Consider the following 26,455-nt stretch of genomic DNA (forward strand, 5'->3'; position numbering starts at 1 on the left):
GGGCAGGGGTCTCCTGGCAGCCCGAAGAGCCCTCGGGGCCCTCGGGATGCTAGCGCTAGTCGGTGAGGAGTTGCGCTTCTCTCGTCCCTTTGTTGACAATTCCCTGAACCAACTTGAGTTTGGCCGGCTCCACCGCGGCCCTGACGTCACGCTCGGTCACGTGGCCCCGCCTCCCTCTGGATCTTTAAGTAGAAAGTAATCTATCAGGCCAGTCCTTAAAACGGGACTTTCGACTACCCGGGTTTGTGTCCCTGTCACACCCCCACCCCCGCCTTTGCCCATACCCGCGCCCTCCGGGGCTGCTAGGCGCCTGGAGTCCGGAGCTCGCCTGGACCGATCCTGAGCCCCACGCCCAAACGAGAGACAGAGGAAGGCTGGTGGAAGTGAGGGGGCGCGGCGTCGCGAGCAGTAGCTGTCGCCTCGTAGGAAAGCGTCGAGGACCGCAGGAGTTCACGGAGCGCGGCTGCGGGCAGCGGAGCGCAGCGCCCGTAGCGCGCGATGCGGGGCCTCCGGGTGTGAGCTGACCTGGGAGGGCCCCGAGCTACCTGTGCCCTCCCCTCCCCCTCCACTTTCTTTCGGGGGATACCTCTTTTCCCTGAGACCGCGGCCGCCCCTCAAGGTTCCCCTCACTCTCTCCTCGCTCCCGGCCGCCGCCACCAACCCCGTGGAGGGATGACCCTCTCCGGCGGTAGCAGCGCCAGCGATATGTCCGGCCAGACGGTGCTGACGGCCGAGGACGTGGACATCGATGTGGTGGGAGAGGGCGACGACGGGCTAGAGGAGAAAGACAGCGACGCGGGTTGCGATAGCCCCGCGGGTCCGCCGGAGCTGCGCCTGGACGAGGCGGAAGAGGGGCCACCGGCGACCGCCCATCACGGTCAGTCTCAGCCGCCCCATCAGCAAGCCCTGGCACTGCCCACTGAGGCGGCAGCGGCCGGGCCGGGGAACGACGCGGGAGCACCCGAGGCCGAAGGCTGCAAGGGCGGCGAGGACGCGGTGACAGGCGGCGGTGGGCCCGGCACCGGCGGGAGTGCGGCGGGAGGTCTGACCCCGAGCAAGCCCAAGAACAGCCTGGTGAAGCCACCCTACTCCTACATCGCGCTCATCACCATGGCCATCCTGCAGAGCCCGCAGAAGAAGCTGACCCTGAGCGGCATCTGCGAGTTCATCAGCAACCGCTTCCCATACTACCGAGAGAAGTTCCCCGCCTGGCAGAACAGCATCCGCCACAACCTGTCGCTCAATGACTGCTTCGTTAAGATCCCCCGCGAACCGGGCAACCCTGGCAAGGGTAACTACTGGACTCTGGACCCTCAGTCCGAGGACATGTTCGACAACGGCAGCTTCCTGCGGCGCCGGAAGCGCTTCAAGCGCCACCAGCAGGAGCACCTGCGCGAGCAGACGGCGCTCATGATGCAGAGCTTCGGTGCCTACAGCCTGGCTGCAGCGGCGGGCGCAGGACCCTACGGTCGTCCCTACGGCCTGCACCCCGCGGCGGCGGCCGGCGCCTATTCGCATCCCGCGGCGGCGGCAGCAGCGGCGGCGGCGGCGGCGCTTCAGTACCCGTACGCGCTGCCGCCTGTGGCACCGGTGCTGCCTCCCGCCGTGCCCCTGCTGCCCTCGGGCGAGCTGGGCCGCAAAGCGGCCGCCTTCGGCTCGCAGCTCGGCCCGAGCCTACAGCTGCAACTCAACACTCTGGGCGCCGCCGCGGCAGCCGCGGGCACGGCGGGCGCGGCGGGCACCACGTCGCTCATCAAGTCCGAGCCCAGTGCGCGGCCGTCGTTCAGCATTGAGAACATCATAGGCGCGGGACCCGCCGCGCCCGGGGGCTCCGCTGGGGGTGGCGGGAGCGCGGGCGGGACTGGGGGTGGCGGGGGTAGTGGGGGCAGCGGCAGCGCTCAGTCCTTCCTTCGGCCGCCCGGGACTGTGCAGTCGGCGGCGCTCATGGCCACGCACCAGCCCCTGTCGCTAAGCCGGACGACTGCCACCATCGCGCCCATCCTGAGCGTGCCGCTGTCTGGACAGTTCCTGCAGCCCGCAGCTTCAGCCGCAGCCGCTGCCGCTGCGGCGGTTCAAGCCAAGTGGCCCGCGCAATAGTGATGAGCCTGTGGCCGGGCCGGGCGGCGGCCTCTGGCAGCAGCCTGCGCTCAGGATGTGCGCCCGCTCTGGTCCTGGTCCATCTGCCCTGGTCCTGGTCTCTCTACCCAATCCTGGCCTCTGCTACCCGCCCCCGACTCCCCAACATCGACCAACAGCGGCCTCCATCCCCTCGCTCACCTAAGCTGGCCGAGCAAACTCAACACGCGTCCGCTGGGAATAGCTTTTCGTACAGGTAAAACTGACATACCGAATTTCCAAAAATGCACCCCGACGGCGCCTGCTCTCAGTACTGTAGGGGTGGGAGGAAGTTCTTTGTACATATTTGTATAAAAATCATTGACTTTCCTTTTGGGGTTTTTATTTTTTTAAGAAAAGAAAAAGCAATTCAGTAGATTTAGAGCTCTGAACTTTCATTTTTTTTGAAGGTTCACTCTCCGCAGTTTTATCTGAGAAAAAGAATGTATAGAGACGTTGGGAGATTTTAAATACAAAAAAAATTTTTTCAAAAAAGCGAAGTGTCATTGTATTATAGAAGTCTGTTTATATATGAATGAATATATATGGTATTCTAAATGTTATTCCATCGTGTTGTACACAACTTTGTAAATAAATTTTTAAAATGCTCAGCCCAGTGTTTTACTCAGGTGTCTAGCAAGATTTTAAATGGAATTTGCATTGCCTTCCCCAGAAAATTTACCGGGCTCAACTAATGACCTTTTCAAACTTTGCAGATTCACAGTTTGGGTGTAGAAACGTTTGGATTTGAAAATGAAACGGGTATACTTAATTTAAATTATATTAATATGTGTCAGCTTTCACATAAAGCCAGAATAAGAATGGCCATGTCGTTCATATCAAGCCACTGTGAATGACTAGTGGCTCCTGCAAAGTAAGCTGTCATTAAACATCTAAACAACAGCAGTCTTGTTCATTTTAAAGAACAGTCGGTCCAATATAGTCCATCAGGCAAACTTACCAGGAGTTTTTGGTAATTTGAATTGTCCTTTCAAGAGCAAAATCCCAAACCCCTTGTATTTTAGCGTTTAAGCCTAGGATTTTTGGAATTCCCTTTTATCCCTTGGAAGTGCTGAATCGCATTGATTTTTTTTAAAAATAACTTGTTAGCATTTGCATTTGGATAGTATTGTCTGCATTACGATGCTAGGCGATAGATTTTTTTCCCCCAGAAAAAAAAAATGGCCTTTTTCCATGTCGATTATCAACTCCCATCGCTGGATTTCTGGAGGACTCCTGAAGCGGTAACCCCCTCCTCCCAACCCCAGGCCTTTCTGAAGGCCAGGGAATCATAATTAACAAATACCCTCTGGGAACAGGTGCATATTGCCTCCACCCTTTGTCTACCTTAGGCTAGGTTTTCTGTTTTATTTTGTTTTTCTCTTTTCCAGAGATCTAGGGTAGGAGTGGGAAGTGTCCTCATGGATTATTTTAGCTATGCATTTCCGTTGTTTCAATGTTTTTTAAAAGATGTTAAAGTAGAAATGGACCGTCTTGACATAGGAGGCCTGTTGGGTCACCACCAGCATATCCTCAAACGGCATCAATTCTAATTATTTTGTAATTAATTTAGCTGTTACAATTACTTATGCGAAATCAGCTTTTAACTCCGGAACCGTAGGTAGTAGCGGTGTCAACTCCACCCCCTTGAGCGTCTTGTAGGTAAAAGCCAGGCAATGTGAGAAGCCGGGTCCAATCCTCGCCTCCCACCCGGAATCCAAGCCTTATTCTGGGCGGCCAACGTGGGCTTGAGGGTCGCTCTGAAATACACTTCCTCGCAGATAATGGCTCTGTTTTCCTGTTAAACGGTAAATGTTATTGTGACCTGAGTAAACATTCGGTAGAGAGCCGAGTCCTAAAATAAAACGAGCTGCTGGGTGACAGTTTTTAACTTGATAAACAGGACCGTGGTCATCAGCCCTGCAGAAGGAGCGACTGTAACCTTCAACGAGGAGGGCTTTACTTCGGGCGAGTCCCTTCTAATCTCCTTTTACAAGGAAAACTAAACGGATCTAAATTGGTTTGTGTGCTGCAGCTATAAAAGTCACAAGTTGTTTCACAGTTGTGTCTAGCTAATCGGTTTTTACACAAACAGCAAATGGTACACGATTTGTGCAAACACACAGAGGTTACTTCTAAATTTAGCTGGCACCCCTGGGAAAAGGGAAAGGCAGGGCTTCTTGAATTCACTTTTAGCCTCAAGAAGCTGCTGATCCAAGGCTTCTAAATGACATTGGATAACAGGGACCCCATTCCATCTCTGATCCTTTGTTACTTATAAAATTACTCGCTCATATTTCCGCGCATAGCAGCAATACCGGCCGAGCCTGAGCATGCAGCGTGACACTCGGACACAAGCTGCTGCCTGAGATCTGTAGGGCTTTTTCCAGCGATGCATTAGGCAGCGCGGTCTAAAGATCGCTGCAACTTTGCTTCCAGCCACTACTGCTCTTACAACGAACAGCCTCTTTCCCGTGTATTTGGAGGGCAGGAGGCCTCGTGCCCAAACGCCAGCAACCAATGGTTATTGGAAGTAATATTAAGGGATACGAGGGAAGTATAGTCTAGTCATAATCCTGAAAAAGAACTAAGCTTAAGCTGTTTAAATGATGACCATTTAGAGCAGACGAGGAAAGGTAAATATTATAGATTATTGTACTCAAGAGCTTAGGGGGTGGGGCAAGGTTTAGGTCCAGGTTTGATGTTTTCAAGCACTTGTGATAAACGCGATGAAATCTCTCTAAAATTGAGATTTAAAAACAGTGAGATTGACGCCTGCTTTTTATTACCTTTTTGAAAAAAAGAAATTAAAAGAAAAGATGGACTTAAGTACAGGAAGCAGGTTGATTATAAAGGGAAGCTGCTAGCATTTCAGTTACACACCGATTTAAGCATTCTCCACTTCCTCGGGCACGGATTTCCAGACAAACAATTCACTCTTAAACCCTGGGGCTCCGAGAGTGACCTCGAGGTGGAGTTCCTGAGTGGGCCTTTCACCCAGTCTTTTGCGGGAATGTAGGTTGGATTCCGGAGGTTCAGAAAAAATGTGAACCTCCTTACTGTCTGAGCAGAGCTGTAGCTGCGATGGCGGATGTGGCCTGTAGGGGGCGACGAACAGATGGAAAACTCCCCAGCTGTTTTTGAAGAGCCAAAGCTAGACTCCCCTGCCTTCGCCCCAAGGCCTCTTCCTGGCCAGGCTCTGAACCAACCTCCTGACACCATCCTTCATCAGCGGGTCCTGGAACCACCAGGTCGAATCTCCGAGAAGCTGCTTTCCTTGGCCGTGTCCTGAATGGGACAGGCGAATGTGTCCTAGAAATTATGAAACAGTGAAATTTAGGGATGAGAAAATATTGTCTTCGAAGCAATTAAGAATTACATTTGAAATTATTTATTTTACATGGCTTTTATAGGAAGAGTCTTGGTAGCGAAAAGAACACATGGAAAGCAAGCAAGCGCGTGGGGCCGGTGGGGGGGGCGTTTTAAAGTGAGTCCCATGAGAAACTGATCTGAAATGAATGTGAACTGAAGGAAAGCCAGCTACAGACAAAGTCTACCCAACTCCACCTGTGTCCCAGACGGTGCTGCGGCACAACCGAAATAGTTGGGGCGGGGTGGGGGTGGGGGAGGCATCCGAATGAGAGAGGCCTCGCAGAAGGCAACTCAACCAGGTATTTCCTTTTATTTTGGTTAAGCCCCCCCCCCGTTGTTTTTCTTTTCTTTTTTTTTTTTCTGGGGGGTTGTTTGGTTTTTGTTTTGTTTTGTTTTGTTTTTGTTAAATCTCTCCACTTTTCTGACAACCTGCAGAATTAGGTTACTGTCATGGGGTGGGGTGGGGGGACTGCAAAAACTGTGGAGTGCTGAAAGTACTTTACACCCCAAGGTCACACTGGTCTCTCCTCTTCCCCGCCCCCAGGGTCTCTAGGCGGAGAAACAACCCTGCTCTAAGCACCGGTAGTGTTCACCTTGCTTTTGAACGGCTCGATTTTATGAATGCAAAAGAGTTTTCCTAAAATGGGTCACAGAACTGCCATCACCAACCACCACCACCCACCCACCCACCTACCCCGGGCCGGGAGGGACTGGGCAAAAGCGAGGCAGCTCAGAGAGGCTCGCCAAGATTCCAGCCTCAAAGCTCCTGACCACACCTGTACCCGGGGAGGAGAGTGCCCACCCTCCAGGCCGCACCCGCTGCGGAGCATTCCTCTGGCCCAGCAGTCCACTTTGCTGCTTGCGGTTTGTTTCCACTAACCCAAGCAAATGGGGAAATCGGAGACCTCCACTGGCAGAAGTCCATAAGCGCCAGGCCTGGCTTCCGCGGTAAATTAAAGGTAATCACATCTCAAACCCGCAGAAAAGACCACCCTCCTTCGCCGCTCTTCAGCAGTTGGCTGCGTGGCACCCAGAGCTAGCTTATTTTTCACCGCCGCCCCCTTCTCGTGCCCTCTTAGGAATGTACCAGCCATTCTTTGGTCTCTGGGGTAAACTAGCCAAATAGGGCTGTGCACCAAACATTATTTGAAAAGAAGCATAAAATGAGCCTAACCATCCCGGTTTTATTTATCCAGGTGATGTCTTACATCCCTAAATTATTCTAAGAATTTAAAATTTTCCTACATTTTGTGTAGAATTAAATTAGTCCGCTTCCCCGTTTTTAACATAAAGCTGATGCCAAAAACTGCTTTTCCCAGGACGCTGTGCTTTTGCACACAGCTCCATGCCGCCAGGGGTGGGAATGAAGGGGAAAACCATGCCTAGAATATCGGCCTTACAGCAAGCGTCATGGATAGCACTCGCCGTGACTTGCCCAAAGTCACTCATCAAGCCAAGCTCTGTTAGTAGTCCTGGGATGGAGACATTTTCCTTACCCAGGAAGGACTGTGCCATCTGGGGAAAAGAAAACAGCGAGCCCTGGGGCAAACGAAGGTGAGAGAGCAGGAGAAGAAAGACCAAGAGAAGCGCCGGGCAGGGGCAGCAGCAGGAAGGCGGCTGACTTGGGCCTTGGAGCCTTCCCTCCGTCCGGGGTACCTTCCCTCGGCATCCTGGATGTCTGTGCCTCTGGCACCACACTGGGAGGCTCTGCCAGGACCGACGGCCACTTGACCTCTCTCGGAGAATTAAAAGAGAAGAAAGTGGGGACTCAGGCCAGAAGCTCTCTTAGCGGGGTGGACCAGCACAGCCACATCGCTGCCAAGTCAAGAGTGGCTGTCAAAAGTGTCCGCCCCCTGCTCTCGGGGCATCACCCCCCACATCAGCCTCGAGGGACCCTGCTCCCGCAGCATGGGGGCGAGAAAGACCTGGAACGCATTAGGAAGACTACTCAGCGCAAAAAGGCACCCGCTGTGAAAGTGGCTAGGTGTGGGACAAGCCCCCCTGGCTGGATCCCCAGCTGCGTGCGCTCGTGAGGCACCCTATGGGAGGCCATTTCTCCCGGAGTTAGCCTGGGCAGCAGAAGCCCCAGCTGGGGTCCCGGATAAGTTATTACTCTAAGCCATGCACTGCTGTGGCTGAGGACTCTCGGCCACCGAGGCAAGTGTCCCTTGCTTTGGCCTGCTGGTGCCTCCTCTGGCACACAGAAAGAAGCACCCTTTCCGTCCCTCTGGCCCGGGCCTGTGCTGCCTCGCATTAGAAAAGGGTCCTGAAAGAGAAGCAACTTTTGGTTCCTTTTCTCTGAAGACTCCTCTAACTCCTCTCAACAGATGGTAGACAAGACTCAGTCTCCTACTAAAGCACACCGTTTGTCCTCCTTATCCGTTTCTGCAAAGGGCGCATGCCTGGTCCATGGGGAATTCTTCTCTACTGCCAACCCCCAACGTTAAGTTTTCTCTTTAATCTCAAGGCTCCGTCCAGGAACGCAGCGCCTCCTCCAGGAAGCCTTCCCCAATGATCCAATTCAGGTTAGTCGCTCTTCTGAGATCACTAATGAATCAGCTATTCACGCACTCTGATTCCCTGATGAACTCCTTACTACCTAAAACTTCTGGGCACAAGGGAGGAGGGTGGGCATCTAGATTAGATGTCATTTGGCCTCGAGTGTGGATGCGCTGATCAAAGCAAGTCTTAAGAGTTGGAGGGACTGTGTGGCCCCCCACCACACCCTATCCCACTCCCCCGTTCCTTTTTTCTGTCCCTTTCTTTATTACAAGTGCTTTTTATAAACACTGTTAATTTTTGAAATAAAAAAATTTAAAAATATTTATTAGCATTTATTAGCGATCTAAAACGTGAGCTGTTCATTGGATTTTCTGAGTGTATTTTTTTCTGCCACGGTAAATACATATTTCTTGCCTGAAACACCAGCAGCTAGTTGGCTCGCTTCTATTGGGAACCCCCTCCAACAGCCTGTTTCAGGCAGGTGCTTCAGCTTTCGCACTGAAAAGAAAACCACCACCTCACAGTAGTTTTTTTTTTTTTTTTTCAAACTTAGGGCATCCTTATTTGAAAGTCTTTGCTTCAAAAGATTCTTTTATTTCCTTGGAAAAGGATAATAACTTTGAAAGTTCTTTGATCGAGTTTTTATAGGAAAGATGGTCCCAGTATAGGTTGGAATTCTTTATCTAGGCACACAAAGAGTCAGTTGTGGTTTGGGAGCTACGACAAAATGGGTGTGTGTGCCCCAGTACAGTCTGAGAACCTTTCTCTAGGATCCATGTGGATTCGGACCACATGGGTGATAAGGCATCTCGTGGAATGGCTCTTGATGTTTTGAGTAGTTAGTGCCCTGCCCCACCAGATTAAAAAAATACTTTTGGGGGGAAAAGTACTTTTAGAGAGTTAAATAGGGCTGGAGAGATGGCTCAGCAGTTAAGAGCACTAGCTTCTCTTCCAGGGCACCCAAGTTGCACGTCCATCACGCACATGGCACCTCACAACCATCCGTACTGCCAGTTCCAGGGAATCCAACACCTCTTTTTCGGCCTTTGCTGGCACCAAGCACGGTGCCTATGCATACATTCAGACAAAACACCCATACACATAAAATAAAAATTTTTCATTTTAAAAAGAACATTCAATAATAAAGTTTAAAAACATTTCATTTTGAGTGTCTGTCATAAAAGTCATCTTTTAGAACCAGGCGTGGTGGTACATGCCTGTAATCCTAGCACTCTAGAGAAACAACGAGTCAAGAGTTCAAGACCAGTCTCATCCCTAGTATGCTCAAGCTCAGTCTTGTTTACTTGAGACCCTGTGTCACACCACTGCCTAAAGTAATCTTTTACTTACAACTCACTAAAGCCATTTAACATATACAATAGGAACTTTGATGTCTTTAGAAAATATTCATTTAATATGGAGCAATATGGAGGAAACTCTCATGTTATCTGGTCATTGCATTCAACAGGGATTAGGACAATGTGGGTGAGTGTGAATCATTTGATGCAATTTTTATTTATTCATTTATTTTGGCTGTTTTTTCTTTTCTTTTCTTTTCTTTTTATGTAAATTTGTATCTGAGTTTGTGTGGTCCTCATTAATTCCAGCCTCGTATGGCTCTGCTAGCTTCTTTCTCTGCAGTGTTGCAGACTCCAGCACCTCCCAAATATAAATGTTGGCTAGCTGAATCCCAGGCAGGGTGAAACATCTGTTTTATTAATGGTACTCCACCAGGAATTGGGGCTTTATGATAAAGTTTCTCTTGCTGTTAGAGGGCACTGAATGCAAGAAGCAATAGACTGGATTAAAAGATATGATTGATTTCCAGCCCTTCTCGTGACACCGAACTCCAAAGTGCTTGGTAGGCTCTATATCTGCCCTGGTAGAGCTCTATATATTTTAAATTTTAATTAGTGTGTGTGTGTGTGTGTGTGTGTGTGTGTGTGTGTGTGTGTGTGTATGAGGTGAGATGGGGCACACATGCCATGGTGCATGTGGGGTGTTCAGAGGACAACTTTCTGGAGTTGGTTCTCTCTTTCCACCTCAGGTGACTATTTCTGGGCAAGCATGTTTTACCACACAAGCCATCTTGCCAACCCTGAAGACTACCAAAGAAGATTTAGCTGAAAAAAGAAATTATAGTATAATAACTATCAGTTCAATTTTTTTAAACTTTTAAGTAACTGTTTAAAAATTTAAAGATTTTTTTTAAACTTTGATTTCATTTTTGCCTTGATTTAAGATATCTGTCATACTAAGCCATCTGTCATTCAAATCTCTAGCACTTTGAAGACATTGCTAATATGTACATTAGGAAACTGAGTGTCCCCTCTACCAGCCAGAAGGCCCTGTGAATAATTCTTAAAGATGAGCAGAGAGACAGTGAACAAAGCTACCCTCCATCTGGGAAGCATTGTACTAGTGCAGCATATTCAGTTTACAAATTTAATAGAGTACTGCTTTTTTTATATTGCCTTAAATATTTTTACATTAGAGATGAAATTTAAGAAAGCATTTTATTAAATTTACTAATTATAAGAGCTGAACACATCATCTGAGAGATATCTACTGTATTACATTGTTTTCTTTTCAATGGGAATTTGTTAGTTGAAATACAGAGGGAAAGCATGGAAAAAAACTAGAAAAAGAATGAGCTTTGAATTTGATAGTCTTATTGTCATATCTTGATTCTGTCTCTGTCTCCCTCTGTTGTCAATTGGATGTTTTATTTAATCCCTCCCTCCTTCCCTTCTGTCTGTCTGTCTGTCTGTCTGTCTGTCTTCCTTGACAGGGCAATCTTACTCTGTAGTCCAGGGTAACTTTAAACTTACAATTTTCCTGCTTCAGTCTCAAGCACTGGGATTATAGGTTTGAGTCACAGTGGCCTGGATTGCTGGTTTCTTCTTTGCACGTGTCCTTAATCACAGCTAGCTAGCCCCTCCATTTCTGTTTTCTTGTTTGTAAAACAAAAACCAAAACATGAAGATTTACTGTGATGAATCTGGCGGGCTTAACGATGGTGACAACTCACGGCTCTGCAGTTTTGCTGATCTTATCGTGGTCACAGTTTTATGAGGGCCATCTTTATTTTTTCTCTCTCTCTGATAACATATACCAAATAGTTGTCACATTTCATATTTAAAAATGAAGTTGCTGGGACCACTGTCTCTGCCATCTGTTTGAGGTAGGTATTATTTTTGTGTTCTCACAACTTAACAAATGTGAAGCAATTTACTCAGGGTGCTGCTTGGTAAATCACTTCCTTACTTTCAGGGTATTTTTCAGTCTTGTGGATGAGAGGTCTTGACAATAGTCATTAAAGATATGATAGCATTTTCCACAGGAACAAGGACATGTGCCTATGTCTCTCTGCTGAGTCTGGTCTGGGTAGACTAATTTTGACATATTTTTCTTCTATGTCTGTCCTGAAATTCCACTAGAGGAAGTTACTATCTGCCTAGACTGCATCCAACTAGGTCAAAGTCCAAGTTTGTTTTTGTTTTTTGGTGTATTGTTTTTGTTTGTTTGTTTGTTTGGTTGGTTTTGGTTTTTTTGGTCTTTTAGTTTTTCGAGACCAAGTTTCTCTGTGTAGCCCTGGCTCTCCTGGAATCACTCTGTAGACCAGGCTGGCCTCAAACTCACAGAGATTCGCCTGCCTCTGCCTCCCTGAATGCTGGGAGTAAAGGTGTCCACCACCACCATCCAGCCAAAGTCCAAGTTTTAACTTATAAAAACCATTTTGATTATCTACCTCTCTAAAGGGAGAATAAGCTATATCATTAATGGAGGGTGAAATAGATGTCAGCTGACTTTTCTGGGTGTGGTGACACCCAGAGAAGAGGTAAGAGGCCTGCTTTCAGTTTGAGGTCTGCCTAGGCTCAGAGCAACATACTGCATCCATCTACCAAAACAGCCCCTGTAGTTTAGTCGGTAGGATGCTTGCCTATCACAGGCAGAAGACCCTGGATTGCATCCTGAACATTGTATAAAACAATGAGGGAATGTACTAGGGAAGTGGAGGCCAGCGGATGAGGTCAGGGTTAGGCTAGTGAGACGATTGTGAACATCAGTTGCCAGGAAGCTGGAAGAGCTGAGTTCTATATTTCCAGAGTCTATAGTTGAAGAAAATAACAGACTTTTTTAAAACTTATGGCATACACACACACACTATTAATATAAAGAGCATTTTTTAAGGTTGATAAGATGGCTAAGTGAGTAAAGAGGCTTGCTGAGAAGGCATGGCGACCTAAGTTTGACCCTTTAAGTGTGTAAACGTGAAGAGAACCAACTCCACACAATTGTCCTCTGACCTCCACACTCAAAACTTGGCATTCATGCCCACACACACTCATCTTGCACACACACACAAATAATTTGTTGTTGTTGTTTTGGCTTTTGTTTTGTTGTTTATTTTCTTTTGTGTTTTTATTTGAAACAGGGTTTCTCTGTGTAGTCCTGGCTGCCCTGCAACTGACTCTGCAGCCCAGGCTGGCCTTCAACTCAGAGATCCACCTGCCTCTGCCTCCTGAATGCTGGGACTAAAGGTGTGCGCCACCAGTGCCCAAATAAATAAACAAAAAACATTAAAAGTTCAAGGTCATTCCAAGGTACATATCAAATTTGGGCCAGCTTGGCATACCTGAGACCCTGTTGTAAAATAACAACAAAATCAGCTAATTTTGAGTTTTGGTAGCTTCCACTAAAGCACTTGAAACTCTGAACCGCAGAGTTACTACACATTAGTCTATCAAGTTAAGCCAAGCCTCATTTACAAAGCAAGAGAGATGAAAATCCATTTTAATGTGAAGCTGTCCTGAATTCCACTCACTCGATACCAAATGTGGGGAAGTGAATGGACGGTGGCTTGAAGCTTCTGGCTCTGCACCTAGTCTCAGTTCTCACGCCTTTTATACTGTTAGTGTCTCACTTCCAAAAGCGGTATCTTCCTGCTGACGCATATTGTCTCCTATTGTATAACCTGGCTTCTAAGTGGGAGTGTACACCTACAGGGGAAGCTCAAGCAGTGGAAAAGCTACTGAGGCTGGGCGTGGGGCGAACAGTGGGCGTGGTGGCGCACACCTGTAATCTCAGCACTCAGGGAGGCAGAGGCAGAGGCAGGCGGATCTCTGTGGAGTCTGAAGCCAGCCTGGTCTACAAAGTGAGTGTCCAGGACAGCCAGGCCTAAAACAGGGAAGCCCTTTCTTGAAAAGACAAAAAAAAAAAAAAAAAAAAAGAAAAAGAAAAAGAAAAAAGGAAGAGAAAAAAAGCTACTGAAAGTGTATACTACAAGGGCAGACATAAGGGATTTTTGTGGATTTTTGGAAAAAATATTCTTTTCATACAATATATTTTGACTGTGGTTGTCTCTCCCTTTATTCCTCCCAGTTCCTCCTCAATCCCCTACCCATCTGGATCCAACCCCTTTCTGTTTTTTGGGAAATAAGCAGGATTCTAAAGAATAATAATAAAATATAATAAGATAAAACAAAAACAAACAAGCCAGAATAGCACAAAACAAACAACTTAAAGAGCCTCAAAACAGAGATAGATGCTGAGAGCCACTCATTCACACACTCAAGAATCCTAAAAAAACCACAAAAACACAGAAGCAGTTGCATAATAATATATATGCAAAACCTGTAAGGGTTAAAAAAAAAAAAGTAAAGTTAAAAAAAAAGCCCTGGAATGACAGACACTATTGAAAAAAGAAATAAGAAGGAAAGGAGCCAGGTATGGTAGTGCACGCAGAGGCATGTGGGTCGCTGTGAGTTCGAGGCCAGCCTGGTCTAAAAAGCGAGTCCAGGACAACCAAGGCTACACAGAGAGACACTGTCTCAAATAATTAATAAATAAATAAATAAAAGCGAAGGAAAGAACACGACTGCTCCTAGGCATGGTGGAGGATAAAGTTTATTATAGATATGTGGGAAAGCACAGCCAGAGGCAGACACATTTGGGAGAGTGCAGAGTGGACAGCATCCTGAGCCATGAGGGGAGAAGGGGAGTGGAAAGGAGATAGGGGAATCAAGAACCTCAGCAGCCGGAAGGCCAAAGGTACAAAAAAGGTGCGGGTAAGCCAAATGTCTGGATTTTATAGGAAGAGCCCCTAGGGAAAGAGCATTCAGGCCCTGGGCTGAAAATTTCAGGGTAAGGATGGGGTGTGGCAGCCATACCCTGTAACAGGTAGGGACTGAGGGATGCTGGGAAAACCTGGTGGCCAGGTCTATTTTTTTATGTTCAATAGGCACCTCGGCTTCTTGTCTGTGGCCTAAAACTTCACAATTATGGGACAAGGAACCTGGAAAGATGCCATTGAGTTGTTTTGTGTTGGCCATCTGCTGCTGGACCTATGGCTTACCATTAAAAGTGGTTTTTTCCCCAGTGAGACTCTTTTGGAGAAAACTAATTTTTCATTTGCAAGTGGTTATCAGGTGGAGATAGGTTAAGGATGGGGGCTGTATCCGCATCTCCTTTCAGCTCTAGGACCTCGTCTGGTGGTGCAGACCAGTGCAGGCTGGGGCGAGGCTGTCTCCAGCTCTGTTTCAGTCAGACAGTATTTAGAAGACCTTGTTTCCTTGGTGCCCTCTAACCCCTTCTGATGCTTACATTCTTCCTGTTTCGTCTTCTGCTGGGTTCCCTGAGCCCTGAGAGGAGGGATTTAATGGCAACATCCATTTGGGGCTGAGTGTTCAGAGATATTTCACTCTGTGCATGATGTCTGTCTGTGGGTCTCTGTGTTTCTCCCATGCTTCTGTGATGTTGGCAGAGCAAGGCTCTGTGAGTATAGCTGAATGTCACCGTGATGAGGTAAAACAGTGCAGAGGTTCCTCCATCTTATATTTTTGCTGAGGCCACTCCAGGTTTAGTTAGAATCTGATCTCCTTGATGGAGAATCCCATGGAAAAGTTCCCAACTCTATTCTAGGAGCCAAAGGTCAGGATGTCACAGCTAACTTATCATAGCCTTTGTTAAAACTGCTTCTCTGTGCAGAACCCACTCCAACTCACCGCTTAGCGTACCTTCTGCTAAACTGCTTGCTTCAGACTGTTTACCCTGCAGCTGCCCAGCAAGATGCCAGGACAAGGTCTCTGCCTGAAAAAAAATCTCACGCTCTGGACACTTGGGCCCGCACATAGGTCCTCAAACATTTGGGTGAGGCCCTAGCCATCTGGAGTAAAGACTTTCAATGGGCATCAGGGGTTTGTTTTTTTGTTTTTTGTTTTGTCAGCCAAGCAGCTTCAGACATGGGTTTCATCTCATGGAGTGGGCCTTATTAAATCAAATCAGATGTTGGTTGATTACTCCCACAAACTTTACACCACTGCATTGTTATGTCTTGCAGGCGCGTCACCACGGTAGATCAAAGGGTTTGTAGCTGGGTTGGTGTTTACATTTCCCCTTTGGTAGCATGCAGAATACCCTCTGGTACCAAGAATCCTGGTCAGTAGATATGAAGGCTCTAGGAAGGCACTAGCTTGACTTCTCTATGTTTGATGAGCAGTGGAGGTGTTATTTTCAGCAGTAGAGCTTTGCTGTCAGTTTGTGGGAAGCAGCCTATAGCCTTTGTAACATCTTGGATTGTTTAGGGGTTCCCAAGGGACCCCTTTAGCCAAAACCTCAATTAAGTGTAATCCATTCCTGGCATTGAGGCTTCACTGGTAATGAAGGATGCCTAGGTGGGGCTCTGTCTCCCCTGTTATTAGACAGTTTCATTTAGATCATCTTCAGATACGTATATAGTTTAGGAAACTTCTACTGCATTAGAATTCCATATGACCGCTCAAATGAACCTTACTTTTAGGTGTCCCTTCCTATATCCTTCCCTCATCCTCCCCATTCCTATTTGATCCTCGTATTCCAGTCCCCCTACCCCCGTGCATCAATAACTATATTATTTCCTCTTCCTAAGGAGATCTGTCCCTGACCCTTTACTGAACAGCTGGCATCCACATATAATTAAACACATACCATGTTTGTCTTTCTGGGTCTAAAATACTTTACTCAGGATGATTTTGTTTTCTAGTTCTATCCATTTACCTACAAATTTTATGATTTTTTTTGACAGCAGAGTAGTATTCTACTTTGTAAATGTACCACACTTTCTTTATCTATTCATCCATTGATAGACATCTAGGTTGTTTCCAGTTTCTGGCTATCATGAATAGCGCAGCAATGAACATTGTAGAGCAAGTGTCTCTGTGTTAGGATGAAGAACTCCTTGGGTATATGCCCAAGAGTGGCATAGCTAGGTCTCGAGGTAAATCAATTCTCATCTTCCTGAGGAGCTGCCACACCATTTCCCATAGCAGCTGTACAGGTTTGCACTCCCACCAGCAATGAAGGAGTGTTCTGCTTACTCCACATCCTCACCAGTATGAGCTGTCACTTATGTTTTTGATCTTAGCCAGTCTGACAGGTATAAAATGAAATCTCAAAGTTTAAATTTGCATCTCTGGTGACTAGGGATGTTGAACATTTGTTTAAGAATGCTAACATTCTCGGCCACTTGAGTTTCCTCTTTTGAGAATTCTGTTTGGAGTTGTACCCCATTTAAAAATTGTGTTACTTGTTTTCTGGATATTCAATTTTTTTAGTTATTTATATATTTCAGATATTAGCCCTCTGTTGGATATGTAGTTGGTAAAAATCTTTTCCCATGTTGTAGGCTGGTATACCTAATTTTTTACTGTTTTGTTTTTGCCATTCTTCTACTTTGGAATCTTAACTCATGCAAAAGATGTAATTTCCACCACCGCACCTCTCCCTCCAGGGTTGCTTTTGAGTCAAAAGGTATAAAATACAGTTTAGTGGTTGGCAGGGTTCAGCATGCTGTGTAATGTAACATGTTTCTATTCTCTGAATAGGGCTCGGCTGAGAAGCCAGTCATATGACCTCACTCTTCTTTTGTGTTTTCATACAGAAAGTAAACTGTACACAGAGTAGAGCACCCACGGGATGGTGACAAGACAGGCACACAGGTCTAGTAAACAGCAACTGCTGGAACACATTCTCAGTGTGTGTGCATTCTCAGTGAGCTTTGCGAAGTGCCTTTCTCTTAGATTTTGTTTGTGTTGTTTTTGTTGGAGGCAGAGTCTTGCATACATAGCCCTGGCTAACCTAGAACTCTATGTAGTCTAGGCTGTCCTCAGGCCTACAGTGATGCTCCTGCCTCTGCATCCTGAGTGCTAGGACTGTAGGTACATGTCCCAACACCTGACTTCCTCTTAGATTTTTCTATTCTTAAGATGGTTCCACAGGTCCTTCAGTTTTAAATATTGTGTACATTTATGTGTATGTGTGTGCTGGTGCACGCTTGTGCGCAGGCTTCCGCAGCTATGTTTAATTTATACAGAATAGAACTACAAAGCAGAAGATAAGGCTGGATGTGGTTACTCACATAGGTATATGAGTGCTCTGTTTGCATGTACACCTGCAGGCCTGAAGAGGGTATCAATCACATTATAGATGGTTGTGAGCCACCATGTGGTTGCTTGGAATTCAACTCTGGGACTTTTGGAAGACAGAGCTCCTAACTGCTGAGCCATCTCTCCTGCCCAGGTTACTCACATATGTACTTCCAGGAGGATGAAGCAGGAGGATCAAGAGTTTGAAGCCAGCCTGGACTATGCAACACTGGGTCTCAAACAGAAATTTAAAAAGGAATAAATCTAGGCATGGTATCACAAGTCTTTTATCCCAGCACTTCAGAGGCAAGCAGAGGCAGAAGGATGGCAGCGGGCTCTGCGTCAGCCAGGTGTACATACTGCTCAGACTAACCAGGGCAAGCAAAATAAAACAACAATATCGGAGAAAGATGAGGAAATACTCGCTTCCATGGAGAGTTGTCCTGGACACAAGACTGCTTGATTTCAGGTTCTGGCCCCATCAGAGTTGTCTCCTGTGAGGAACGAGACATGGGCACGGGGATGGAGACAACGAAGGCAGATAACAGTGCAACGGCCTGAGGATACAGTCTCAGGATGGGAAAAGCACTTGCTTTCAGCTTCTCACTTCCTGCCCCAAGTCTGCTGAATGTCTTTTTTCCCTTGAAGCACCATTGCTTGAAGAAACTGGTGTGGAAGCTTACACTGTAACCCCAGGATTCCGGGAAGTGACGACATTGAGGCAGGAGGAGCCTATGTAGAGTTTGAGGCCACGTCCCATTACGTCATGAAAGGCCTTGCCCAACAAACCACTTCAAACTTGGAGGTTGAAATTCTAACCTCCAAGGGGGCACTGGCAAGAGAAGGGATCTTCGGAAGGTTATCAGGTCCTGTACCAAACATTTCACTTGTGTAAATAGACTAAAACAGCGCTGTTATACATCTTAAATATATACAGTAAAGATAACATCAAAGAAAATATGAGTAAAAGAAAGCTCATTAAAAATTGCTTTAAAATGCCGCTGGAGAGAAGACTCAGCACTGAAAGCACCGGCTGTTCGTACAGAGGACCCAGGCTCAGTTTCTAGAAAGGACATTGGGGGCTTATACATACATATGTTAGGGTCCAAAACTTGCCGCTCAGAGACCACTACTCACTCACACTTGCACTTGGCAAGAGTGTTTTGGTTTTTGTTTTATTTTAAAGATTTATTTATTATTTATACAGCATCCTGTCTGCATATGTGCCTGCAGGCCAGAAGAGGCCACTAGATATCTTTATAGATGGTTGTGAGCCACCATGTGGTTGCTGGGAGTTGAACTCAGGACCTTAAGAAGAAGTGCCAGTGCTTTTAACCTCTTAGCCATCTCTCCAGCCTGGCAAGAATGTTTTTCCTTTGAGAAAGTAAGAAGCCTGTATCCAGTGGTCAGCCATTTTACAAAATGGCGACCATGAGGTGAACTAGCAAAGGTCTTTCTAAAGCCAGTTAGGGGAATTCCAGATAAAGTGAGGCCACCTTTATTTCCGTTGGCGTAAACTGGAAGCTCAGGTAGGGGTGCACTGGGGATTGGCTAGCACCAAGTCGGAAGTTAGTCATGAGTTAGGGGCCCACTTAACCTGGCAGCTGAGCAACCTTATCTCCCCTGGTAAGGTGTCTTGGCTGCTGCTGATCGCTTCCAGCCAGGCTCCGCCTCCAAGACACATCAGTACACCCACCTCTTTTTTTTTTTTCTTGTTTATTTGTTTTCCTTTTTGAGAAAAGGTCTCACATAGCCCAAGTTGGTCTCTAATTCACTATGCAGCCAAGGACAACCTTGAGTTTCTGGTCCTCCTGCCTCCTCAGCATCCTACTGCAGTGTCTCCCATGTGCCCTGTGATGCCAGGACACCCAGAATGTGCTTCCTTCCACTTTCTGGCTTTATTGGGAGAAGAGCTGAGCCTGGACCATACCCACGGATGCCTCCGCAGCCATCATGATGACCTCTCTTCTATCCATAGCCCAGGCTTCCATCAGAAGGGAAGGCAGGACAGCATTCTGTTTCTGTTGAGGATGGAAGATTGAGTTTCACCCCATGGCCAGGGCATGAGCAGTGAGGGGCTGCTGTCTTGTGAATGCTGTCCCCTGGGACACAAACCTTTTTGGGCAGGGAGACCCTCTGATGTGCTTAAAGACACAGACATGCAGTGGTTTAGCTGGGGAGCTGGGGATAAAGCTGAAGTCCAAATTTCCATCCCACTGAGGCTGAAGGGGATGCCACAGCATCCTAGAGATGTGTCCACATAACAAAGTCTGTGAGCAGTGCCAAGGTGAACCACTCTGTGGCTCCAACAGGCTGAGGCAACTCGGTTTTAGAGGTCCAGGCAGCTATGCCCAAGATGGCCTGGAAGGATAGGGCTGGAAAAGGAACACATTTGTATCTGTGTGCATACCTGTGTGTGCAGGCCTCAGGGTCTCTCTACATAACCTTGGCTCTCTTGGGACTCACTATGTAGACCAGTCTGGTCTCGAATTCACAGAGATCCATCTGCCTTTGATTGCCCAGTATTGAAATTAAAGGAGTGTGCTAGCTACCATGCCTGGCCCACTTTTCTATTTTAAAAGTAATTTTAAAAAAATTCTTAAAAAAAGAAAAAAAAAGATGTCTTGGCTGGTTCTGATTGACTGCTCATTTTCTGTGTTTTTTTCCTGTAACTGAAGTCTCTATTCTGAGAAACAGAAACTTAAGCCTAGGCTGCCTCCATGTGAAAATGAAGCCCATCGTGGAGTTGGTTAGGTTTATTTAACCAGGGCCCCTCACGTACAGGCAAAATACTCATTCACGTAAAAATAAGTAAATCTTTAAAAAAATAATTATTTAAGCCAGAGAGGGTGTCACATTTAATCTCAGCACTCAGGAAGCAGAAGCTGGAAGATCTCCATGAGTTCAAGGCCAGCCTGGTCTACAAGACAAGTCCCAGGACAGCCAGAGCTGCCCAGAGAAACCTTGTCTCAAAAAGAAAGGGTGTGGGGGAGGTGAGCTAGGTGGTGGTGGCATATTGTTTTTGAATTATCTGTGTTATTAGTATGTCCAGCTAGCAATCATATATATTATATATAGTTTGTTTGTTTGTTTGATTGATTTTGTTTTTCACGACAGTGTTTCTCTGTGTAGTCTTGGTTGTCCTGGACTGCTTTGTAGACCACGCTGGCCTCGAACTCAAAGAGATATGCCTGCCTCTGCCTCCTGAGAGCTAGGATTAAAGGCGTGCGCCACTGTCACCCTGCTTACTTGTTATATTTTAAAATAGCCTTAGCTAACGTGGGGCAGGGCAGGCATTAATCATCTAATCTACTTTCCATAGAGGGGCAGGTATCCTCTGCCATCTGCTTCTAATAACTTCTATCAAGCTTCTTCCCAGCCATAATCCCAAATATTTGCTAATGTTCTTCATTTGGGCTAAATCTCCATCCACTCCAGCCATGTGCTTCTCTCCCATCTAACCCATGGCAGCCTTCCTCTCTCTTCCTCGGATCTCTCGCCTTCCTCCTCACGGCAAGTTTTCTTCTTCCTTTCTCCTCAGGGTCTCTCTCTTTGTGCCCTTTCTCGTTCTTCTTCTTGTTCTTGTTCTTGTTCTTCTCTTCCTCCTTCTTCTCCTTCTTCTTCTCCTCAGAATTCCTCCCTCTCTTTCTTGGGACCCTTAGCCACACCTATCTCATCTGCCCTGCCCAGGTGGAATGGCTTTTTATTAATTAGCATCAAAATACATCAGACCATCCCCCAACAGTGGCACATGACTTTAATGCCAGCACTTGAGAGGCACAGGCTGGTGGATCCCTCTGAGTTTGATGACAGCCTGGTCTACACAGAGAGTTCTGGGACAGCTAGGGCTAAATGGAGAAACCCTGTCTCAAAAAACCAAACCAAACCAAAATAGTGATGATGAGGAGGAGGAGGAGGAAGGAGGAGGAGGAGGAGGAGAAGAAGAAGAAGAGATCTCAGAGGAATTTCTTCCCTTTTCTATAGTCTGAGATGGCTGTGAGAACATGGCCATGTTCAAGGGAGCCATTCTCTCACATAGATCATCCCAGGGTCAGGCTTCCAGCCTACCTACATGATGAGACTGCTTCAAGAAATAAACAAAACAAAATATTGCACAGAGTCTTGCTTTGTAATTGTAATTTGTAAAAGTGAAGTGGTTTGAAAGACAGAACAAAAAACCAGGATGGGCAGATGAATCAAACACACGATAAGGCAAACATATCCAGATATTAATGATGACTTGATGAGGATATAAAATTCTTGATACATGCCGGGCAATGGTGGCATACACATTTAATCTCAGCACTTGAGAGGCAGAGGTAAGTGGATCTTTGTGGGTTCAAGTCCAGCCTGGCCTACAAAGCAGTCCAGGACAGTCAAGGCTAGACAGAGAAATCCTGTCTTGAAAAACCAAAAAGAAAAAAATCTTGGTACAAGGGCTTATGACATGGCTCAGAGGTTAAGAACACTGTTCTTCCAGAGGTCCTGAGTTCAATTCCCAGCAACCATATGGTGGCTCACAACCATCTACAACATGATTGGATGCCCTCTTCTGGCCTGCAGGTGTATATGCAGGGAGAGCACTGTATACATAATAAATTAAAATTTTTCTTGATACAAAATTTTTCAACTTTCCTGTGTGTAAAATTTTGCACAGCTAAGTAATTGTCACAGCCTAAAGACCACTCAGGTGACTCTGCCTTCCTCCACTCTGCTCCTCCATACGACATTTAGTGAGCATTTAGTGACCAAATGGCAAAGGTGAGCCAGTGTGCCATGGGCCACTGCAGTAGTGACTGACCTAATGTGTCCCCACAAAATGTTATTGTGAATTCCATTTGTGCAGACTGTGGCAAGTAGAGACAAGGAGAGGAAAGGTCCAACCTATTGTTAGCACAGAGAAGGCCCCTCAACATTTTTATTACATCCATTTATTGTTGTGTGTGCATGCACACACCCAAGGGGAGCTTGTCAGGACATACGTATAGAAGTCGGAGGACAACTAGTGTGAGTAGGTCCTGGGGATCAAATTCAGGGCATCATTAATCTCATCTTCTCTTCTCTTCTCTTCTTCTTCTTCTTCTTCTTCTTCTCTCTCTCTCTCTCTCTCTCTCTCTCTCTCTCTCTCTCTCTCTCTCTTTCTCTCTCTCCCTCCCTCCCTCCCAACCCTCCTCTCTCTTACTTTCTTTCTGAGATAGCTGCCTAGGAACTTGCTCTGTAAACCAGGCTGGCCTCAAACTCACAGAGCTCCGCCTGCCTCTGCCTCATGAATGCTGGGATAAAGGTGTGCCCCACCACCCCCAGCCTCCTGCTGCAATATTTTAAAATGCTTACTTTGTTCTTTTTCCTCTTCCCTTCCTTCCTCTTTTTCCCTCTCCCTTCCTTTTTAATTCTTGGAATGTGAAGAACGCCATTGCCACTGAACTACATTTGCAGCTAGCTTTTCATTCTCAGAGGGATTTCCCGTGATCCCCCTGGGTCTCTGAGAAGAAGAAGCACATGGTGACTGGACCTGGCTAGGCTAGAGGCCAAGACCTCCCACATATTAGTCATGTAATCCCTATGATGCCTCCTGGAATTAATGTCCTCAGTAATAGGAGGAGGGAACACCTGCTTCATGAAGTTATACTTGTTCTCCTTCAGGTTCTATTTGCAATTATCCCTGATATTTATAAAAATAAAAAGTAATATATGGTGTGGCGGTATAATCTTTTAAGCTCAGAACTTGGAAGGTAGAGGCAGGCAGATTTTGTAAGATGAAGGCCAGCCTGCTCTACATAGCAAACTTCAGGCCAAAAACTACATAGTGAGACCCTGTTTTAAAAAGCAGGATGCTAGCTAGACGTTGTGGGGCACGCCTATAATCCCAGCCCTTGGGAGTCTGAGGCAGGCAGATCACTGTGAGTTTGAGGCCAGCCTGGTCTGCAAAGTGAGTCCAGGACAGCCAGGGCTACACAGAGAAACCCTGTCTAGAAAAACAAAAACAAAACAAAAGCAGAATGCTCATGGGCCCAATTGTGTGTGGATCTGCTGCTTATTCTCACAGATGCTGAGAGTTCAAGAGGCCAATGACCATGGCATACTCATAGGACAGTGCTCAATAGCATTTTACTCTTTCTGGAACTTTACTCCTTGAGACTTGGTGAGAGTGATACAGATGTCTCATTTAGGGCTAAGCATTCAACAGTCACTTATAATCATCCCTTTGACCAGTTTTGACTTTCTTCAGTAACTGCTACCCAGTACAAATGAAAACTCCTTGACCAAAGTTGACAACAGCGATAATCTGTGGGCACAAACATACGTATTTAAATGGCAATGTCACAAGCACATTGTGTCCACTTAGGGAAAAAAAAAGTAGTAGTTTCCCCACTAGGGTCCCATGTCCCAAGACATGGGCTTTTGATAAACTCTACTAGACATGAACTTCCACCTGTGAAGCAAATCTCAAAACCAATAGGTTACCAGCACTTGGGAGGCAGAGGCCCATGGATCGCTGTGAGTTCAAGGCTAGTATGGTCTACAAAGCAAGTCTAGGACAGCCAAGGATACACAGAGAAACCCTGTCTCAGAAAAAAAAATTAATAGGTTACACTCATTGTACTATTGTACAGGTAGTAGTACACGCATTGGTACTATTGTACCAGCATCTTCTCAGGAATGTTGGCACTGTAGCATTGGAAGTCCAAGACCAAGTTGGATCATGGGTGACAATTTTCCCCTTAACCTGCATAGCAGGTACTATAAAAGCTCATTCACAAAGAGAAAGCTTTCCGCTTGATTTTTCCATGTCCTGTGACCAAAACACATATTCCATTCAGTAATAGGGTTTTACAATTTGCTCCCAAAAGCAACCAACTGCAGTGGCAATAGTCTGTCTCACTGTCTCATTTTGGGATCTTACAAGGGCCTCTCTGCCAGCAACTGATGGTAGCTCATTTCCAATACTGAGATTCTGTGTTTTCTCAGAGTGTCTTTTCCCACATACTCATGGTATCTTTAATTGGCCTTTTAAATGGTTCTTTTAAAGTTTATAAAGGTACAAACCTGTTGTAGGATTTGTCTCATTCTGCCAGCTATGTTTTACTGAATAGTATGCAGTGCTCTCATTTGAATGGAAATATTCAGCCTGGAGGAAGGCTCATTAAGACTTTAGGGAAAACCAAACTTAAAAGACCCATAAAGTAAACAACTCACAAGTCTCAGGATCTATCTGAAACTTACAAGATTCACAAGGCTTCTCTCTCAGGTTGAATAATCAGTAATAGCTGCTAGAGACAAGAGACTCTGCAAATCGAGGAGCTGCCTAGAAGAGACTGTCCCATTAGTCAAGCTACCTATAAGTCATACAGGGATACAGTTTTCATGAGCCATCACTCAGGCTGGGATGGGCTTTTAGTGACATAGCTGTCTTAAGCTCCTGTAAGTAAACCTCACTCACACTCAGATAAACAATCCTAATTAACTCACTGGTTCACCAAATTGGACTTCAAGGGAATTATTTATTTGAACTTTTGTTAGCTCCTTATCTAGGGTGAGTAGACTTTTGCTCATATCTTCCCAGAAAAATCACCCAACCATAAAGAAAACACCCAACCATAAAGCACTCATAACAGCTGTACTTGGCCCTTGCAGCCTGTGTAAACTGATCTCCCACCCTCTCTCCTTTAAGTGTGCTTGCATGCCTTTCAGCAGCTTTTCTAAGTTTGTAAAATATTCAGAGGTTAGCATCATATCATCACCCTTCCTGCAAAGGGTGAGCAGGTTCACTGAAGGGCTACCATCCATCACTCTAAGCAAATGCTTGCTGGTCTCAGGAGTCATCAGCTGAAGAGATGCTAAAGAAAAATGTTAGTCTTATACAGTATTAAAAGAGCCCATTGCTTGTATCTATGGTTGTCTCAAAAGATCAGTGTTGGGTACAGAGGTGTGGGTGGGAGTCACCTCGTTGGTTAGCTCTCTACGAGCCACAGTCATTCTCTATGAGTTGTCTAACTACTTCACCCTAAGGTGCTGTCCCCAGGGCAACAAGCATCTCTCCATCTCCAAGAGGCAAGATGGGACTCATTCTTCCTGCTCTGATCTTCCTGCTCTGACAAGACCAGGGCGAAGGGAAAGCTCTCACCTGATAAGCCTGCACAGACTGCCCAAATCTACACCTCTGGGCCAGTGCTGGCCCATCTGGATGCTTCCAATGACATGAGGCTGAAGGGGCCCTGGCTAACCCCATCTCTAACTCCAACATACCTTCATTCAGGAGAGTAATACATACAGGTTTGTTCTGAAGAGGATAAGTGCCTACTCCTGGAACAAGCATCATCTTTTCCACCCTCACTGCTGTCATTTATACCTTCAACAAACTTTTCCTCAGGCTTAAAATCTTCCCAGGGTCTTTCTCACAAGCACTGGATTTGGCCCTCTACTAACGGTTTCTTCAGGAAATTTGGCTAGGCCCACATCTTGTTGTTTGTTTTCCAGTGACCCAGAGGGACTTCGTTGTCTATTTTGTTTTGTTTTTCTCATCACTTCTTGAATGATTTGCAACGTTAGGGACCTGATGTCCAAGTCAATCTAAATCATTCAGATCTGCCAGGGCCTTTCTCACCTCATGAAGATTATGTCCCACCTTGGAGCTCAACAAAGCTACTAACGCTAGCATGATAGCTCAGTAGGTGTGGCCACTTAACACAGGTTGCTGACTTGAGTTTGATTCCTAGATCCCACATCGGAGAGGGAGGGAAATGACTTCTACAGATTGTTCTCTGACTGCCACACATGACATGGCACTTATGCACGTGCACATGTGCACACCCAACAATCGAATGTCAAAGTTTTAAATATTAATGGGTATTACATTAAGTATGTATATTAGTTTTGATAGTACAGCCATTTTCATGATATTAATTCTGCCAGTCTTGTAGAATGGAAGGTCTTTCAATGGTCTGGGTCTTCTTTGATTTTGTTTTCAAGACTATTTTTGCTTGTGTGTGTGTGTGTGTGCGCGCGCGCGCTCGTGTGCGCCATGTGTATTCAAGTGCCCATGGAAGACAGAATCGGGTATT

At 46.2% G+C, this 26,455-nt stretch overlaps 2 protein-coding genes across 2 annotated transcripts; one reads left to right on the plus strand and one right to left on the minus strand.

The window, feature by feature from the left end:
- The first annotated feature begins 229 nt into the window (after positions 1 to 229).
- Positions 230 to 2,726, plus strand: FOXD3 (forkhead box D3). The gene has a single exon (XM_084787627.1). The coding sequence runs from the start codon at positions 673 to 675 to the stop codon at positions 2,095 to 2,097; it is 1,425 nt and encodes a 474-aa protein (XP_084643753.1). The 5' UTR covers positions 230 to 672; the 3' UTR covers positions 2,098 to 2,726.
- Positions 2,727 to 5,171: 2,445 nt separating this feature from the next.
- On the minus strand, positions 5,172 to 7,713 carry LOC311599670 (uncharacterized protein; the record flags this gene model as incomplete). The annotated part of the gene is made up of 3 exons (XM_084785685.1): positions 6,984 to 7,713; positions 5,325 to 5,427; positions 5,172 to 5,213 (listed from the first exon to the last, which is right to left on the minus strand). The coding sequence occupies exons 1-3, from the start codon at positions 7,154 to 7,156 to the stop codon at positions 5,172 to 5,174; spliced, it is 318 nt and encodes a 105-aa protein (XP_084641811.1). The 5' UTR covers positions 7,157 to 7,713.
- Between the last annotated feature and the right edge of the window lie 18,742 nt (positions 7,714 to 26,455).

This window comes from Acomys minous (assembly GCF_964271855.1).
Source record: "Acomys minous genome assembly, chromosome: 6".
NCBI lineage: Eukaryota > Metazoa > Chordata > Mammalia > Rodentia > Muridae > Acomys > Acomys minous.